The 19,716-nt window shown below is 39.7% G+C and overlaps 1 protein-coding gene across 5 annotated transcripts in view; it reads right to left on the bottom strand.

Moving 5' to 3' along the window:
• Positions 1-250: 250 nt before the first annotated feature.
• The window catches only part of MTOR (mechanistic target of rapamycin kinase), a 66,706-nt gene continuing 47,240 nt past the window's right edge, over positions 251-19,716 (bottom strand). For 2 of the 5 annotated variants that reach the window (XM_082329004.1, XM_082329002.1), the window contains 23 exons: positions 19,542-19,673; positions 16,643-16,758; positions 15,223-15,340; positions 14,235-14,441; positions 13,494-13,594; positions 13,133-13,229; positions 12,392-12,490; positions 11,672-11,794; positions 10,870-11,052; positions 10,089-10,223; positions 9,630-9,804; positions 9,261-9,396; positions 8,408-8,555; positions 7,563-7,685; positions 7,014-7,096; positions 5,419-5,491; positions 4,989-5,063; positions 4,345-4,480; positions 3,876-3,941; positions 3,088-3,168; positions 2,704-2,784; positions 1,946-2,051; positions 438-1,409 (listed from right to left, as the gene is read on the bottom strand). In XM_082329004.1, coding sequence (XP_082185130.1) covers positions 1,394-1,409; positions 1,946-2,051; positions 2,704-2,784; positions 3,088-3,168; positions 3,876-3,941; positions 4,345-4,480; positions 4,989-5,063; positions 5,419-5,491; positions 7,014-7,096; positions 7,563-7,685; positions 8,408-8,555; positions 9,261-9,396; positions 9,630-9,804; positions 10,089-10,223; positions 10,870-11,052; positions 11,672-11,794; positions 12,392-12,490; positions 13,133-13,229; positions 13,494-13,594; positions 14,235-14,441; positions 15,223-15,340; positions 16,643-16,758; positions 19,542-19,673 — 2,610 coding nt within the window. In that variant the 3' untranslated portion in view covers positions 438-1,393. Of the gene's footprint in view, positions 293-437; positions 1,410-1,945; positions 2,052-2,703; positions 2,785-3,087; positions 3,169-3,875; positions 3,942-4,344; positions 4,481-4,988; positions 5,064-5,418; positions 5,492-7,013; positions 7,097-7,215; positions 7,686-8,407; positions 8,556-9,260; positions 9,397-9,629; positions 9,805-10,088; positions 10,224-10,869; positions 11,053-11,671; positions 11,795-12,391; positions 12,491-13,132; positions 13,230-13,493; positions 13,595-14,234; positions 14,442-15,222; positions 15,341-16,642; positions 16,759-19,541; positions 19,674-19,716 lie in introns of those variants that run through there. The other 3 variants (XR_014230045.1, XM_082329003.1, XR_014230046.1) reach the window with 3 other exon arrangements.

A 19,716-nucleotide genomic window follows, 5' to 3' on the forward strand; every position in this document is an offset into this window, starting at 1 on the left:
CCAAAGCCCCCGACTGCCACCTCCCCATTTCCCATTTTCAGGGCGAGCACCGAAGCCCACGGAGCCGCGTCCGGGACAGCGATGCGCCCCACGCTGTCCCTCGAGCTGCGGCTGCAACCCTGAGACCAAGAAAGCTGACGCTCTTACCGCACAGATGACATCGCATCAGCTGGCAACTAAAATTTGGGGGGCGTATGGTCAAGTTTCTTTTATGCAAGTGACAGACACCATTCAGTCTTGGTAATTTTGCCTCCAGCTGCTATCAAAAAGGAAATATAGCCAACCACCTGAACTGATGCAGAAAAAGACAAGTCAAATCCATGGCAACAGGAAACATTAAAGAAAAAAAAAATTCTTAATCTGCGTCCCTGTCTCTTCCTAAGTAGTATTTAGGAATAAACAAGAACCCAGTCAAAATGTTTACATTTTGGTGTAATTTATTGGCACAAAAATATTCAAATACAACATGGCATCTAAACATGGCTACTCTGTTGTATTTTGTGCATTGTTTTTAATACGTTTAATTCATAAATCATAACTTTACCTTCACCCTCATGTTTAATAACCATTATTTTCTGTTTCAAGTTATGACCAGTTCTCCCCACGTCTGCCTCCTATGCCAAGTACTAACTTTCCCTAGTTATTCCCCAATACTGCTTTTTAATCCAGACACTGCGGGAAGCTCCCAAGTGGTATTTCATTTGTACCCTGCATCCAGTTTGCCACCGATCAATCCGCATAGAGGCACCTGACTTTGCTCAGCTCAAGGTCTCCAATTCTTGGATCTGCTCCGGTATCCTGATCTAGTCTGAAACACGACTCCTGCACTAGTGTAATGAGCGGACATACAGTTTCCAATTTTGGGGCAAGAATCGAGTTTGAAAACAAGGTAACAGGATGAAACAATGGTAAAATTCTGCTTCTCTTTCTTTCCAGTTATCCATCTCACCCCCAAACCTAAATGAAGCCTCCTGCACAAGCGCATTGAGCTCACTGCAGCCACACCAACAGGACTGACCAGGGCAATAATTAATCTGCAAATGACTTAGTTACATTGCAAAGTAAGTCAAAACCCGTATATAGTTATTTTCAATGGATCACCAGTTCCCCAAAGACCAAGTGGAACCGTAGACATCTGTGGTACAATCAGTCTTCACTGTCCTGGAAACCCAAATCAAGTGTTGTGTTTCAGACAGCTTGTGTTTTTTCCAACAGCAGCTATACATTGGCTTAAACCAACTTTTAATATACAATAACTCTTTTCATTTACATTTCAAAATATTTGACAAAGGCTGTATTTCAGTCCCAACGTTCAGTTTGTGTTTGTAGAAGAGCAAGTTTGGAGTGCAAAAGCCTCCAGAATAAAAGGCTGTGGATACTTTGGAATCTTCTGTTACCAGAAAGGACACCTAAAGAAAACAAAGATATTGTAGTAATGCCGACGTGCATATAGTTTCACAAAGGCAACACTGAGAAGGACTGAGATTCCATACTAACTAGGCACCATTTTAGTATAGGAAAAGTTGACAGGTGATCCCCATGCTTCTTCCCAGCTAACTAACATTTAAAAATGCAAAAAAGATTTATTTCCTTAAAGCATAGTCCAAAGTTAGCTAACTCTCAAAATGACATTTTAGAACATGTGGTTCTTCACTGTAACTGATATCAGCGACCATCACATGCCTTATTTCAAACACTTAAAATGTTGAGGCTGATTGTGGTTTAAATGTTCTAAAATCCCAGTCGCTACTTACAACACCAACTTTCTTACAGAGGACTGTTTATGGGATGGCTGTCATTGGCTTGCAAAATTTACCAGAGCAGATGCAACATGTGGTAAGGCTCCTACATCTAACTAACTACACAAGCGACATTTTCCTTAGCTGTTCTCTGCTCAGATTATTTGGAGAAGAATTTTGCGAGGTTAGCTGAATGACAAACTCACCATCCAATGTAGCACTGGCACAGATTCTCATGAGAAGTAGCTTGCTTAATGAGCAATTCTACTTGTGTGGGTACATCAAGAGTTTCATCATGAGAGAAGTCTCGACCTTTGAAATTAAAGGATGAAAACCAACATAAATGGAAGTCACAAATCATATAACATAACTTGCTTATGGGTGGCAAGTTAAGGACTGATAGGACTTTTAACTACCCTTCCCTTACAGTATCCAAAATGCAAAATTTTCCAAACACGGAGAACCTCTAAAGGCATACAGAGCCTAGAACTCTGTTTTCCCCGTTATTGTGGTTTCTTCCTTTTACCTTTGCCAAATAATGGATAAACCAACAATAGATAACTTCCCAGTAGCTGGAATCCTGGTCCTAATCCCTTCAAGTAGATTATTTGGCAGGTGGTGGGTAGTTCCTTATCAACTTTAAGAGCATAAAATTTCGCCAATAAATGCTGCCAACTATAAAGCCAGGACAGGAGAAATTCAACTTCCACTAACAAGCTAAGACATGCAAAATATGAAGTCTGTTTAGTTACAATCGCCTCTGTACTTTTCAAATCAGGCTCCTTTGTATCTAAATGCAGGCATTGGTACTTAGGTGTTAGTCAAAACCAGGAAAATAGCCTCATCCACTTAATCAGAATATGTTAAATTCAAGGATTAACACAAAATACAAACACTAAAAGTAGAACTGATCTATCTCACCAGATTTTATGTTTATCTTACATAAACATAAAAACATGCTCACCAGTGAGCTTATCTCGAACCCTGTTGATGATTTGAATTGCCTTCTTGTTTAGAGCTTCTGGCTTCACTAGACCATCTCCTACTAAAAGACAGGAGCAGGAAAGAGAATTAGGAATTCATCTGAACAATAAAACCATTTGTACTGCTGTTACATCTGCCCTTCCCAAACACCACAAATACCATTTTGAGAGCAAAGAAACCCAGATACCGGTACATTTTCTGTCACTTCTTTTTGGACCCGAGAACACAGATAATTATATTCCTCATTTGTGCTGACAAGGAAATGTATCTGTCCCATCTCACGTAATTGCATCTGGATCACGATGAAATTTTCTGACCTAAGAACAAATTTCTGCATCAGTATAGAAACAACAATGAAACTTACTGAAGGAATGGATGGATTCAGGCACTGTGGTCCCAGTTTTCTTATGGGCTGTCTCACCCAATTCCACACTGTCCAACATTTCTGTTGAAAAAAACCATGAAAACATAAAAGCATAAACGTGAAGCTGAGAGGCAGAAAAAATAATATTCTTCTGGAAACATTAACAAAACTGTTAATCAGCTCATTTGAAAAGCATATTTGATTGTGACCAAGTGTACTGCACATCTCTATCACTAATGGGACCATATCACAGGAGCAAACATTATCTTTTCCCTGCTAACACACCGAAAGGCCTGATCCAACTTGTAGGAACAGTTTGTATAAAAGTGTAATTGAAGGATATTTTGAAATGACGTACAATTAACCTAAAATTACAATCAAATAAGTATGTTCATTTCTAGAACTCTCCGTATGAAACACTGTCCCTATTCCGCAGTCCAATAGCAAACAACTGCTAAGATTCAACGCAAAGCTCTCAACATTCAGTCAGATGACTACTTGCCCGGTTTTGTACGCTAATATTTGGTAGCTAAGTAAATAACTATCAATTATACCTTGGATTACATCAGTTTGCATGTGCTCCAGAAGGGCGTTCATGTAACTGTAAAGGAGCATCTGCTTTTTGAGCCAAAATACTGAACTCACCACTTCCAATCCTAAAGCTAATGATAATAAGCTGTTTATCTGTCTACTTTTGAGAAGACAACTGAAAATATTTACCCAGTCTTGTGCACCGCTAAAAAAACCCACTCCAAACATTCATGATATACACCATCTTTTCTACTCACCTACTGACTGACTAGCTGAGTAGGAGTCTGTTCTTGTTCTTGAGCGCTTATTGCCCTTTGTATTTGCTGCAAGAAAATAATGGGTTGAAAAGTATGAACTGGAGTTTCAGTGTTTCATAGCAAATTTGTCCACAAACAATACAGATTCGATTGCCTTTCTCCTTCTCCAAATTTTATGTCACCTGAAAATAGCTTCCAATCTCCCAATGACAACTAATACAAAACGAACCCAAATAATTTTGCTTCTAGCTTAGTTCGGTGTCTGTGTTTCAGGGCAAAACGGTTTTAACCACTGTGGTAATTTCACATTATAATCCCTAAAACTGTGTGCGCACAGAAATAGCACTTGCAAAACAACAATTTCATCAGATTGTCTTCAAACAAACACTGGATGTCAGGCTTCTGGATTTCTTGCATGAAGTCAGACTGATTACTCTCTTGAAGTCACTGTTTTATCAGAATCACTTACTGTCCATCAGCCGCCAATTCAACAATGGATCATACACAAAGGCTTCAAGCACAGCCATGACGCTGTCCTTATGTTCACGCAGGACTTCCATCACTGTGTGACAGGTGATTCTGTAATTGCCATCGAGGCCTGTCACCTTCAGAAGAGAAAGAAGCAAATCAACCATGTTGCTTTGTTCACTATGCAACTCCAACTCTACCATTCAGGGAGCAGGAAGCAGCTTGTGCTTTGAACTGGAATTCACTTCCACTATGCTTTGTTCATTAAGAGAACACGATAGATGTTCATTACAAACTAAGACGCTCCCTTCTGCCATTAAGATGAACTTTGTGAAGTACCATGCCATTGGCTGTGTCTGGTTGATGCGAACAGCTATTTGAAATGAGGAGCCTAAGGCAGGCCTAAGAAATTAGAGGAATTTCAGGTTTTTTTTGCATCAATGAAAAAATTGCTTTCCACTGCAATGTATTGTAAATAACACAGGAGATATTTTAACTTACAGAAAATGCAGCTGAGATATTAACACCTCTGATTCTTACAGGAGTAGAGAGGTTTAGCCACAACAGAAAATACCGGAAAAACTGAGAAACTGGTGCCGTTTTCCCTAGGAACAATGCCCTTCATATTAAAGAGGGGTTGCTTACCTCCATAGCGTTTGTCAGCATCCTTGTTAACCTAAATGGAATCTTCTCAGGGAACTTCTCTCTTGTCATTGCAACCTAAACACACAATGATGGAGAATTAGTAAATTAATACTTAACTTATTATTTAGGAGTTAATAAGTATTGGGTTTTTCTTGCTACAACCTTGAAGGTTGTATTCCAAATAGGAAATAAGTGATGTTAGCACTTCTTTGTTCCAGTGGTGAGCTAATCCCCAAAACATGCCTCTGAGATAAAGTATCTATTATTTTCATCTTGCTTGTAGGTAAAGTGAAGCCCAAAAAAGAGAGCCAAAGGGCTTGCCCAGGATCATGCTCCAAGGTCAGTTTGTCCTGGCCTATAGATTCATTTCTGTTCTGCCAGAAAATGTGAAATATCACAGAAAATTTAATGTCCAAATACAAAGATTTACCTCAAAACAGTCCCCAAAGTCGATATGCAGGATCTTTCCACTCAGTCTGTCTAACATCAGATTGGAGGGGTGTCTTTGATGAAGGAGCAAGAGAAAAAACAGTGACAGACCATTATAAAAACACAAAGTAAATCACAGCAGCTCTGGTCTGAAATGATATTTATCTTCATGAACACGAACAGCCAGTGACAGCTTGCTTGTCTGAGATCTTCAATCTCAGGATGAACAGAATAGCTTCCTGACAGTGCATCTATTACATTATTTTTGTAATTACCTCTCAGGAGTTAGAGATCTTCTCACCTTCAGAGATAAACAACCTATTGGACCAGAGCCATCAGTACATTTCTTGGATATGAACATTTATTTTTCAGTTAGGGTAAATTCTTCTACTTGTTTTATGCTTTTTCCTTTTTTTCAGTAGAGAAAAATGTAATGAATTATGCTATAGGTGAAGTAATGCAAATTGGATTACCACCAGAAGAGCATCAGTCCAGACTAGGAAAACCATGATGCTGCTATTCATGCTGACTTATTCCAATTTTGTTGTAATTCAGTTTTCAAAGGATTATAATTTCATTATAAAGACCTTTAAGTCAGGAATAAAAGCTTTTGTTGTGAAAACATTTGAGGGTTTAGCTGTTTTTGCATTACAGACCTTAAATCTAAAATATATTGTCTTCAAAAGTATTTTGGAAGTTATGATGTCCCCTTTTGACAGTAAGCCATATACTAAATCAAACATTTGTTCATTTTATCTTTTTTTTTTTTTTTTTCATTATTTGCTCAATCCATTTGGATTGTACATACTTCCCTCCAGAACATATCTGCATTGCAGATCAGAAAAAGCACCATGTTAAGTAATAGTTAAACCAACATGAACTTTCATTTATTTTAAGTCTAGAGCAGTCTTTGGGGAGTATTTCTGGGGACTTCATGTGTCTCTGACAACTGCTGTGAACATACATAGCACTAGAGGTTCCTGCTTCACAGAATAAATATCCACCAGGCAAAAAAGTATGCGAAATAAGTAGTGTTACTGAACTCACTTGGAGGGAGAATCAGAAGACCTCTGCCACTAAATACTTTCTGCATTTCTTTTTGCTACCTCATGGAACAAAAACTGATGCTTGATCATGGTGCTTCTTTCCTCCCTAAAAAGCTGGATGTACGCGTACAGTCCTAACAGACTTTGCAAAAAAAAAAATGCCATCTCATATGCATGAAGCACATGCAAGCACACAGATTGCTGGCAAAAGTCAACAATATTTCTGTTTAATAGAATGGATGGAGAAAGATTTCCCATTCTGTAAGTGAAAGGAGAAAATTAGAACTTGTGGTCCTCGATGTAATTCTGTGTGTATTCCTCTCAATATGGAAAAAACTCTTATTTGCACTCAAGGTACACAAGCCCTTCATCTCATGCCTGCAGTGCTGAAAATAGTGGCAGCACAATTAGGTCCTGAAAGATGGTACCGTTACAACTCAGCAATAACCACAATGAAAGATGTTATCATAAGAACAGATCCAAGGAATGAATTGATAGGCCTACACAGTCTGCGCTTTTATTTAAGAGAAACTTTTACAATTTCACTTACCTGTCCCCAAGGCCCAAAATGTACCCAACCATTGACATTACAGCTAATGAACGAGTGTAGTTTGTTCTTCTGTCAAACCACACCTACAAGGAGAGACAAAAATAGAAAAAGCCAGGCAGGCATGTTGCATGTTTCAGCTTATATTTTAATTTATACATTAACTACTTGCATTTTGCACAAAGCGAAACTGTGATATGCTTACATTCAATACACTCCGTAGCCTGAGGGAGTTCAAACATCCTGTGGCCTTGAATTAGATGTCTAAGCCATTAAGAGAATATATTCTGAGGCTCCTGCTTTTCTCTTCCCAGGCACAGTATATGGAGCTTCAGTCTCCAGTCTTGTACTTTGGACTGCACACTGGCAGCCACTGTGATCTGAACCTTATAAGGCCCCTTGTGAGGGGATACACATGTGTGGATACATGTTCTGCAGGGATTCATCTGGAGCTTATGATGAACAAACACCATCTCTCACTCATTCTGCAGAGAAGGTAATTCCACATTATGCTGATTGCCAAACACAAGCCATTACATGTGCTGAACTCACCTCCGAGCTTGGACTTTTCAACCACAGCAGTTTGGCAAGGTCATCACCAGCTGTGTTATTGACAGCATGTTCAAATACTTCTACTTTCTGCATCAGAGTCAGGTGGTCATAATCTGGAGCCATCTATAATTGAGAAGTGACACTCAGCAACTTAAAAAAAAAAAAAAGCACACCCTAGTAATCCCTAGTTGTACTATGAGAACACAGTAATCACAAATAATTTCATATCAAGTTTATATTGAAATTATTTGTAGACTGACCAGTATGTTCCCAAACACAGCGAGATGACTACCTAACAGTGAAGAATTCATTTTAAATGGGATAGCAAATGATTTAGCATCCACAAAGTAGTCCATAGCCATATTTAATTAAAATACTGTGAAGGTAAATATGTTTCAAAAAAACATTATCCAAGTAAGTCTTCAGGGTTGGCACATGCTTTCCTTTTTGGCAGGCAATTCCAACTCTTCTAGTATTGTTCAGTTTCTCCAGTCTATCTAATTTTGGCCCTGTTGCTTAGACACAATGTTTGTAAATGCCAGCAGCATGGCACTGTGTATAAGGCACATCATAGTCACGCAAAATTCCAAGCACATTTTAGTCACCAGATGGTAACAACTTGTGGTCACTGCTAAAACAGGAAAGGAGAAACAAATAAACGTATGGCCAATTTTACCTCTTTGTAGCATTTTATAACTCTCGTCTGACATTTTTGCATTTATTACTGGTACCAGTAACAATCAGAAAACGGGCAAAGGAAGAACAAGCTGCACACCATTATTCTTCATTAAGACACTGGAGTCCTAAAAGAATGTACCAAAAACTCTGCCAGCTTTGCCCTTTACCCTCAGCATGATGCGATGTTCAATGTTGAGCAGGATCTTTTTCTTCTCTCTGTAGTCTCGGATGAGTGCATGCAGTGTGTCACAGTGGGGAACCCAACCAATCAAGCCTGAATTTGTAGACAGTGGAATAACAGCATATCTCTGGATGCTACAGGAAAAAATAGAGAATCAGAGCTCAAATTGTTGTGTGTTGTGAATTATTACATTTTGAGATGCTTAAAAGAACTACTACTAAATCTCATTCTGATCCAAATTTTCTCTTCAGTAGTTGCCCTGCTTTTCTTCTTTTCAAAAAGACCTGAAACATCCATTTGCATAGATTGCTGCCAGATAACCCACAGACATTCTCAAAGCTTACGTGGGTTTCCCTGACACTGCTTTCAGAAGGTAGATGTTATGTCACCCACGATGATCTATTATTTGCACATGACATTTGATATGTTCATGCTTGAAAGACACTGTACAGAATTGCAGTCAGTGACTACTCACCAAGCTATTTAGCGAGCTATTTAGTGACTATAATAAAAAAAAAATCCTTCACAAAAAAACCTGTTCTCAGGCTCCTAAGGCAGTGCTCAAGCTATCTTGAAATAGGGGTTGCCTCAAAGACTGTAACTGTTTATGAGACTGGACTTCAGTTACGCAAAACAAATGGTCACCTCAGGATACGTTTACTCCAAGTTTGAATTCTTGAATCTTTCTTTCTTTCTCTCTCTGTTTTAAATTAACTTAGTTCCAAGATTCGCCATTTCCTCACAAACCAGCTGGTTGTGCCAAGGGTTACTTGGGAACGGCACTTATGTAGGGTGTCACTTGTGCACAAGCACATTCAGTGATTCGCCACAACACATACCTGAGGTTTTTACGAAGAGAAGTCGGGTCATTTGCTAGCAGAGTGTTGACCAACCCAAAAAGCTGCATCACTCTTTCATCTTGGCGAAGGTCTTCGTGACCTTTCAGAAGGAACACAAACTCATGCCCATTGCTTCCTGCGGAAGAATTAATACACAAAAAGTTTACTCTTGCCGAACAAACAGACAAGAGTAAATACACGTGCACCCAAGAACTGGAAAGTGTGGCAGTCAGACTGACCAGACTACTAAGAAATACCTCACTTGAAAGGAAATGTTAGAGATGTTTTACCTGGTAAATATGCAGTTTGACCTAAAAGCAACAACTGTTTAAATACTAGAATAGCTAAGTGAAAACTGCTCTGTCTTACCCATTAGTGTTAACTTCCTGGGCCGCTGCTTGGAGGTGATGACCTGCAGCGAGGGTGCAATGGACTGAATGCGTATGATGGGCTGGTTGGGATCGTACGTTCCTGGCACTGCCAATTCCAGGTCCCGGCACATTAAGAGTTTTGGTGACACGTACTGTAGTTCCAATGAAGTGAGCTACCAAAACCAAAAGAAATACAACCCACCAGAATTTCAGTTAAATCTCACTGAAACATTTGAAGAGTTCATGCTGTTGAGGGACCTAAAACAGTTCAGTCAGTTGTCAATACTTCAGATGCTTGCAGGAAGTGCTGCATAAGCAGCAAACTTGCAGCAAATCATATGCAGCTATTTCCAGAATACTGAATTTGAATGTTCTGAATAACCAGAAAACATGAAACAAAGATTGGTATCAACTTGCACTGTAAGACCCACAACAGAACTGTACCCTCTCCCCCGACCTGAGGCAGCTGCTTTGAGATACGCCGGAACACATGGTAATAGAGATCCCAAGCCTGAGTTAGGTCTTTGACATTTCCTGATTTCATGTACTTCCTGCACCATTCCTGAGCTTCCATTAGATCTCTGCCATAGGCCTGGGGAGGAAGTGAAAAAAAACAAAAGAAAAACATTTCTACAGACTATAGTGGAACAGGTGGAAAACACTTAATACCTACATCACAGTCTATTTTCAAATTGCATCACAAATTCTTGACCTCCCATTTTTATAGCATATCAGAATTAAAGATCCAGAAATTCCTGGATCCAAGACATGCACCGAGTTTATTCGATAATGTTGCTCACAAATAGACTTCATGATAGGAGGTAACAGAATGAATAGAATCACCCTTTAACAGCAGGCTCATGAGCTCAAATTAATTCCTTTTGCTGGCTTGAGAGAGGTCATCTGTACTAGTGGTTACCATGAAGCAAAGCAGACTGGAGTTAGAAGAATTAACTGCAGAGCAGTTGTATGTTTTCCAGACCCTATCAGGCACCCAGCTGATATAAGACTCCAGGGCAATTTGTACTACCATGGCCCCTGTAGTACTGTAGTCACCAAAAGCAATACAGATCTGAAGATAAGCGTCAATAATGAAGTCTGCAACTAACATAATGAGTCCCAAGAGATTTACTCTGTGTTAGATTGCAAAGGTCCTTATCACACATGTGGGGCAGGCGGCTGTCCTGCCTGTTTTTGAGGGCATGCAGAAGGTTATGCTCCTGGCCATTTGCTGATACCTGATTGAAGGATGTCTCTTTTAAAGTCTGAGGCCCACGCTCCATCATTGCATGAAGTGGTTCCAGCACCTCAAACATTCCCTTCACATTCCTTTCTCCAAAGTATAGACGAGATGCTTCTTCCAATCCTTCATGCCACATCTCATGCCATAGGATGGCTACACGGATTAGCTCTTCACTCACCTGTTTCAGGACAGGAAAAAAAGATTAAACACTTAAAGAAAAGCACTATGACTGTATATTGACTTACAAATGCAAAACGACTTTCTTCTCTAATGATTATGAAATATTTGGTGCTGGCAGCTAGAGGGAGCCACAGGAACACCCACAATTCTATTACACTTTTTTTCTGCAAGAAGCTGATCAGACTTTTCTCACCTCATTTATTGCCTTTGAAATTTTCTATGTATTTATGTAGCGTGGCCTGAAAGCATTACTTTTTATTCATAAAAATCTTTAGCAAATGAATTAAATTACTCTTTCCATGCTATGCTTGGTAAGTTTTGTTTCCATTTTTCATTAAGCAAAAATATCTATTTATGGAACAATGATTCTTCCTTTATTTCTTCTCTAAATCTATTCATAAGGAGACACAAGAACTCAGTGTTTGAATGTTATGGTCCTTTTTAAATTAAAGCATTCTCTTGAAATTATACTAATACTGTAACTTCTTCCAAATGCAAAAAACCCAAATGAACTGTACTTGAACAAAATTAGCAATGAATAGTCATTCTGTGTTATTACACCTGTGGTACATCCATTCCTGAAACACAATACACTTTATGGGACACTGAGTACTCACCATCATTGCCTGCTGCACCAGAGTGTTACTGTGCTCACACATGTTTTTCAAGATCTTATTTGCAGCGTTGTGGCGAGCAGTGGTTGTAGATTTAGAGGCCACAGTCAAAGGATAGATCAAAGCCTACAACGGACATCAACCAATAATATTTTAGAACCACACAGAAGAGCTACATAAATTGAAAGATTAGCAAAGCATTAATAAATAGCAGCGTTAAGGCTAGACAAGAGAAAGCAAGCTTCCTTCTGGAAAGAGGCGATAGAAATTTGCTATTCGAAGTTTTCCAATCTGAAAAGCTTACAAGACTTCAATTCACTGAGTAGCAGAATGACTTGGAGAGCCTGTATCAAACTGGAATAACAGAAGACTGTTTTTAGCATTTTGTGATTTTCACACTGTAGGAAGAAATTCAGATAAAATGTCTGTGAGGTAGCCCTCTTAGTAGTCACTTAATGAGATTTAAGAAGGTGATTTGCACTACCCAGTATTCTATTAGACAGAGAGAACTTCCCCTGCTGCGTGGCTCATCCACCTCTTCTTTCTGTTTTTATGTGAACAGTGCTGAGGCAAAAGAAGCAGCAGCAGGAATAGCCCCCACCCTCACTATCCTCACTTGCTGGGACTTCCAGTGCAGGCATCTAGACTAGGTGAAATGGAACACAGGAAAAGCCTTAATTGGCTATCAGTCTACAGAAATTCCTCCTCTAAGCCAAAGCTTACCTGAGGATGGTACCGTCCAATATCTGTGAGGAGCTGATGAATGAGACGTCCTACTAATGGTCGAGGGGTGTCAATTCTTGCAATGAGCTGAGGGATAACCTAGTAACATAAAGTAACATAAACATAAGTAACATAAACATCCCTGTCATCTCATGTGTTTAGTTCACAAGCTGTTCTGCCCTCTGCTAGAGACCTCACAGTCTCTAAAGGAGGCCACCACTCGTTTTTGAGATGGTCAGAGGGTAATGCAAAGTTCCAAACAGTGTTAGAAACACAGAACAGCTCAGTGAGATCACAAGTGTTCTGTGCAAAACTGTTAGAGGATTCTCTTATGGAAAGAGTAAGACGTGTCTTGAAGCGTAATGCTCAGATAAGAAATAAAACCTTTTTTTATTTATTTACAAGAGTTATTCTACAAAGCAATCCTGAAATAGACTGTCTGAACTACATCAGAGCAGCACAGTGGTGTTTTATACTTGATCACCACTTAATGCATGTCATCTTCAATTTTAAAAGTTTTCATTCTTCTCATTGATATGTACTAATCTGCATATAAATACAGAAACGCATGCAAGAATGTTTCTCATGTCTCTGTTCAAGATGCTTGTTAAATCAGCGCACACTGCTCTCACCATTCACCTACAGAGGACTGTTTAGCAAAGGATCATCATGGATATCACATAACAAATCCTCAAGCTCCCCCCAGAACTGAGATTTGTCTTAGCCCCTTGCGTGCCTTACCTGCAGCCAAGTATCTATTTGGATTGCCTTGACTCCTTCTACCAAAGCCTCATTCACATCAGGCCAGTGACCATAGTCAAACCACAGAGTAAGGACTCTTAAAAAGAGAAATACATTCATTAGGAATGAAACAAAAAAACCCCAAACCATTCCAGTTAAATACCTTCAGACCCATTTACAAGTGACTCTTCCCAGAACCTAGAGATAGTAGAATAAGGGCTAATCCACCTAACAAATTAGCTTGGACTGAAGCATTCTCTTAGTTTAACCATAACAAAAAGATCAGAAACAAGTTCCACCAAATCTTAAACCACGTGCCCTTATCAGCTGGACTTCATTTACTGTTTGCTTTATTATGTACCTCAGAGTGTCTTGCAGGTTGTTTCCTCGAGACAGAGATATGGATCGGAAGAAACCCTGGACAGCAGGGACTGTGTACATCAAGAGGGTTTTGGATAAATCCTTTTGGAATGAAAATCGCTGCATTAGTTCTACACAAGCACGTTAATCCACACGAATCCTAAACTCAGCAAGTGGAAAGAGGGAGAAATATGTGGAAACATAGATCTAATCCACATTATAGTTGACTTCTGCTCATAGTCCTCACGGGACATGTTGCTCCTGGAATTTATGTTCTGCTTGACTACACATAGGCCTTTCAGCCTGACAGAGAACATATTCTGAAGTGTTTTTACAGTTTCAGTTCATTTGCAAAACTATGGACAGCAAAGCAGCCTGAAAAATACAACCCTACTATAACTGGTAAGTAAAAGAGATGCCTCAGTCTTTCATGAAGGGCTTCAGAAGCAAAACTTGTTAATGCACATCATATCACCTATGATAGCCATCCATGCCTTTGCTTTAGTTCACAGCTAACTTACGATCATTTGGATTAATTTAGTCCTCTTCCCTTAAGACTGAGTTAACATGAACTTCCTCACTTTTGCTGTAAGCTATGAGCATATGTATATATACACACACACGCACATACAGACAGCTTCCACAAGCGAGGTACGCACAGTAGCTTGTTCCCCACGAGAACATTTTTCTGCATCTAAGCAGTAAGTACCAATCTCTCAAAATAAACAGGGAAGATGGGTACCTCGGTGACTTTTTTCTGCACTGGAGATGGGATCGGACTGTTCTCTGTGCTCTCTGCATCACTCTCACTATTACTGCCCTCGGTGTTAGCGCTGGTGATGCTGGCTCCACTGGCATGACGTAGTTTCTTCTTTTCATCTCTGGCCTGATTTTGGTGCTTGTAGTGAAGCACTGCTTCAAAGTTCATCACTGCCCAGGCATGCCAGGCCTGCCAACAAGAGAGAACAAAAGTCAGAAGGAAGATGAATCCTTTCTGCAACCTGTACTTTCTAATTATTAGAGATAATAATCCAACCTTTCTGAGTCCATGGACAACAGTAGTAAGTAATACCCTGCAGACAACACAATGCTTTGCTTTCTCTAATCACTTGTAGTTTTAACTGTCTTATTATCTTAAATAATACCATGGTGAGTTCTTGGCCAGGAGGTCCCTGTTGGATATTAAGGCAAAGGAGTTCTGTAGCAAAAATTAAAATCACATTCCATTCACATACACCTTAATTTTTCGAAGCTTAAAATGAAGATTAATATGTTAGGACTAGGGGAGGTGTAACAGGAAGAAATGCAGGACATGGCTGCCCCGGAGAAGATCTGGCACCACATATTGATTGAAATTTCACAACCCTGAAATCAAATGCTCTTTGGAGAATTAGCAACAAGTAGTTCAAGTATCCCAAGTAAAAATAAGTTAAATTTTTTCCGTTTAGATTATCCTTTCTCATTCACTGTTAACTGATGGGAGAGAAAGTCCCAAAAGCAAGAATAGAAACTGAATTGTGGCCCAGTTTTAGCAGCCAGATAAAATTCTAAACAAGAATCTCATGGTTGCCTTGGGCTGCTTTCTCTGTTTTTTTTAAATCCTGCTCGCAGCAACAAGGCAGATAGTTATAGGAGATCTTCCTATGAGCACCTTCCTTTCCTGTACTATGGGATGTGATCAGATTTACTGATCTCTCTGCAATGGTGCCTGGAACCTTTTCCTTACTGACCTTGTACCAGTTGCGATCATGCTCTGTTGCAGCACTGTAGTATTGCAAGACTTTGGGGATGGTACTCTCGTTGATGCCTTGCAGGTTTAGCTGCCACTCACCCAGTTTCAGGAAACACCTGGTTAAGCAAAGGGATTATTGACTCAACCTAGAATGAAAACGAAGCCTGCTGGATTAAGAGCCAGACTTCTTATCTGAAGTCTGAAAGACATTTCATGTGGTAAACCCACTCAGTAAGTCTCTGCTGCAGACTGGGAGTGTACGTGTTAACACGTAAGGCTCAAAACACGTACATCCTGATTGTAAGTGTGGAGCTAACTAGTTAACGGTTTAACTTTCGGGGGAAAGGTGAGGGTCAAACTTTGTTGCTCATTTATATCAGTTGTAAATGTAAGAAGTAGCATCAAAGGACTTCATCAGTACTGATAAAATGCACACAGCATATGTGCTGGCTAGTTGTACTTATCAACATACCAACTAGCCTTCTGGAGAGAAAGCTGTGACGGACAAACAGTGGAAACAGAGCAACTGCTCTTCCCCCAAGCCAGAACCCCATTAAGTCATCCCCTCCCCGAGGAAAGAAAAACAACATATTTTTACTGCAGCAGGGTGGGGCTGTGAAGGTTTGTGCAAAGCTTAACACTTTGCTCCCTCAGCAGGCTTTAAATACCACAGTTACACAGCTGTCCTTTCTGTATTTTGAGTTTTCCGGAAAGCATTGTGCAAGAAAAATATCATGCGCGACTCATTACTAATTTGCTTTCCATGATAGTCACTCTGAAAAATAGGAGACGATGCTGTTATCAAGTTCCTATTCTCATAAAAGCAAATTAAGTGCATGCCTCCGTTTAAAAAAAGAAAAAAACCCTCAGTAGTAAGCACTATGCAATTTTTTCTTTAAATTGAAAGCAACAGATCTGGCACCTCCAGATCCATAGAGGAAAGTGGAGATTATAAGATGTGTTTTTAATGCAACAATATTTTAAGAGACCATCACATGCTGGGCACCTATTGCCCAAAGCACTGCTGTTGTATTAAGGGCACACGCTGCCAAGCACAGATGTGCCAGGCATGTGGGAAGTGTTTCTTTCCTACTGACTGGACCTCCTGAAAACAGAAGAAATAGCCATGCTGAGAGCTCTGCCAGTGAGCCACAGTGCTGGAAAAATACAACCAGCCGCCAGCAACAAATATAAGCTTGTTTATGCTGATGTGTCACAATAACATTTAATGAAAATTACGTGATAGATAAGAATGTAATACCAACTGGGCCTCTAACAGCGAAATGAGAAATCCCCTGTTTCTTTTAATCAAAGCATGGGCCTTGTCTGAAATGTGTCATCTGCACGGACCCTGCAACCTCAGGAAAGGCATCAGTTTCACTCTATAGCTAAAGGGTGTTCAAGGACCAGGTGCTGACCGTGCCATGAGCTTGTGGAGTTCCTGCTTGTGCTGCTGGTCCTCAGTTGCAATAGCATGCTGTGCCTGCTGCTGCATTGTCTGCACGAAGTGCTGCATGTGCTGGAACGCATCAATCTGTAATTGGATGATGGTTGCAGTAAGGACCACAGGGGTTAAATACAAACTTCACAAGAGAAGACGACAATGTGGAAATAAAATTTTCACTGAAAGCAAAAAATACAGTTTTGTTTTCTTTCAAAGCTTTTTAGCCATTTACATCCCTCTAAAATCAGTTTATACTCTAAATATGCAGCACCAAATAAATGAAGAGGTTAGAGATTCTTGATGTCTCAGAAATCTGGCCACTGAATTGCTACACTGAGGAACAAATAACTGCATCCTTCCAATGCTAGGCACACCTTCACGTCATACCTAACAGTCAAAAGCATGACTGACCGTAACATAAGCTAACATTGTGCACTGATACACAAAAACTCAACTCTGGCAAAGCAACGAGTTCACCTGTACAAGAAGAAAACTTCAGCAGCAGAGAATGTCATGTTACTGCTCATGCAGAGTGAGATTCTAGTAATGATATAGAGGTGTCTCATTTGCAATTGAGCATGCACATCAAAGACAGTCCAGCAATTCAAACAATCAAACAAATGTTTATAGCTTACAAACTGTATCTGACCAGGTCACTATCATAATAGACAGGATCACAAATCCAGACAAGCCTGTCTACAATATGCTACGGCCTGAAAAAAAACCCAATTTGAGAAAATAATGCCTGAAGGAAAACTTGCAGCTTCTTGATCTTCCCTCCTAACCCCTCAGCTTTGGCTCGGCTTACAGTACATACCATGGGACGTAAACCTTGAGTTGTTTCAACAAATTAAAGTCTAGATGTCTCCTAAGGTTATTTAAGAAGTACAAATGTACATTGCTCCTTTGCCAGCAGATTACATAAGGCAGTAGTGCTAAAGCAACTTGCACAACCAAATTTTGAGGGAAGACTCTTTTTGAAATTCCTTGGAAAGACTTATGGGGTAAGAAAACCTGAAATTACAGATTTAAGAAAAAAAGCATGCATGCTTCACTGGAAACAATTAGAGTAAAGCTCTTGCAATCTGCAAGGTCATTTCAGGTCAGAAACTGTGGAATATGCTATTAAGAGTCCAGTTTACATCTGTTCCATCTACAGGAATGAGCTACTTTAGAGTGAAACAAGAGCCACCTGAGCTGAAATGCCTCATCTATCCCATTCAAATGTCAGCGTGCACAAGTCAATTGTCAGGAAAAAGGTTTTTAGCCCAGGGTGAAATAAAAGAAAGTATCACACTATTAACATTAATGGGGGGCATTCCACAGTTTGTAACCTAGATACTTAGGTAGAAGGGGATGGGGGGAAATAACGATCTTATAAATAGTTATGCTGTTATGCCAGACATTTGTCAAAAATACGCAAAAAGATATTGCTGAACAGTTATGTACCCCCCTCATATCCAGACACACCCAACAATCTTCTCTTCAGTTTCCATTGATATTGAAAACTGATCACCATAAACTGACAAGCAAAGCACTTACGAATGAAAGCAGTAAGCTTTCTTTAAGAACTGAATTCCTAAGTTTGTATGCAGCCTTGTTATGGTACATGTCTGTAGAATGCAGCTGCTAGCAAAGGTCCTCGTTAGAAGAGATGCAATAGGGTTTACTTATCCATATTTTTATCTGTTGTTTAAGAAAAGATTGTTGTGCAGCTCTGCAAGTGCTATGTGGCTGGTTTCCATCCAGATGCCAGCTTTTTTCCTGCTGCTTTTCTAATCTTTTTTTCCTGTCTTCATGGGCTCCACATATTCTTGCATCAGCTGATTTTAGAGACATTCTCTTCCCCCATCCCCTTAATCTTTGTGCCTTCTTTCATCCTGCTTTCTACAACTGCACCAGTTTCTTGCATCTTGTCTGTTTATTTCTTTATCAGAGGTCAAACACAGAAAAGTCCACTTTCACTCAAAGAGGCAGGCAGAAAAGACCCATATACTTCTTGGGTCATTTACCGAAGAAAGTAAGAGACCATTCCACTATTTTACAAAGCCAATAGAACAGGGCCTCAGCAGCAGTTCCTTCTGGTTTTTAAATTCAAATAAAGAATAGCTAGGTCATGGCAATGTTCCCATAGCAATGGCTCTGCTCCAGTGCTGGCAATCCCAAAGACAGGAAAAATAAAAAAGATGTGGCAGAATATGAGAATAAATGGAGGCTTTAATGTATATTAAAAAAAAGATAAAGTTATCCAGTCTGGAGCTTATTGGATTTGATTATGTAAATTCTCCCTGTGTTGCAATGTCAAAAACATTCACCCTAGGCTCTTTGGAGCCAAATTTTTCCCATGACAAAACCCTATGTACTTTTCAGCTGTCTTTCAGTTAGAAATTTTCAATAATGTCCTTAATAAAAGTCAGTTCTGCTCAGCAACTAAGTACAAACAGTTCAGGATATTTTTCTAAAACCCTGACCATAGGTATAGTGCAGAGACCTGGCAATCAGAACAGTGGATGAAAAATGAAGCACCAAGCCTACACAGTAAAATGCTGGTGAGGACAGCAGAGCTACTATTGATCATTAATCTTGGCTACATCCCTTGGGTACCTGATATTGGTTTAGCAAAAATAATCTTTCCACGTAGGAAATAAAATTAGGGCCAGGCCTCCTCTGTCACTACAGGGTGTTAAAGGAAAATTTCAAAAGCTTATCTCCTGAATAACAATAAGGAAAGGGATTAGTTACTCTTTTTTAGGTGGGCAAAAATAAAACCTTCAGTCTTGACTTTGTTCTGTGGGGATTATGAAGAGCTAACGTGCATGCCGCTGCACAAAACCTGAGCAATGAAATGTAGAGAGTACGATGGGTTTTTTTACCTTGCGGGCACTCTTCCACATGTGTTTCATGTATGCATAAGTCACTTGGGGATGTACTGTTGGCAGTGGGTGATCCAGCTGTCGAGATGGATCTACTCCCAAAAGCAGGACAAGCGTCTTATGGGCCAAAGCCTGGAGAAAGTTGCAAAGAGAAAAAGCAAGTTAAAACAAGGTC

Source organism: Platalea leucorodia, assembly GCF_965183815.1.
Source record: "Platalea leucorodia genome assembly, chromosome: 17".
NCBI classification, from domain to species: domain Eukaryota; kingdom Metazoa; phylum Chordata; class Aves; order Pelecaniformes; family Threskiornithidae; genus Platalea; species Platalea leucorodia.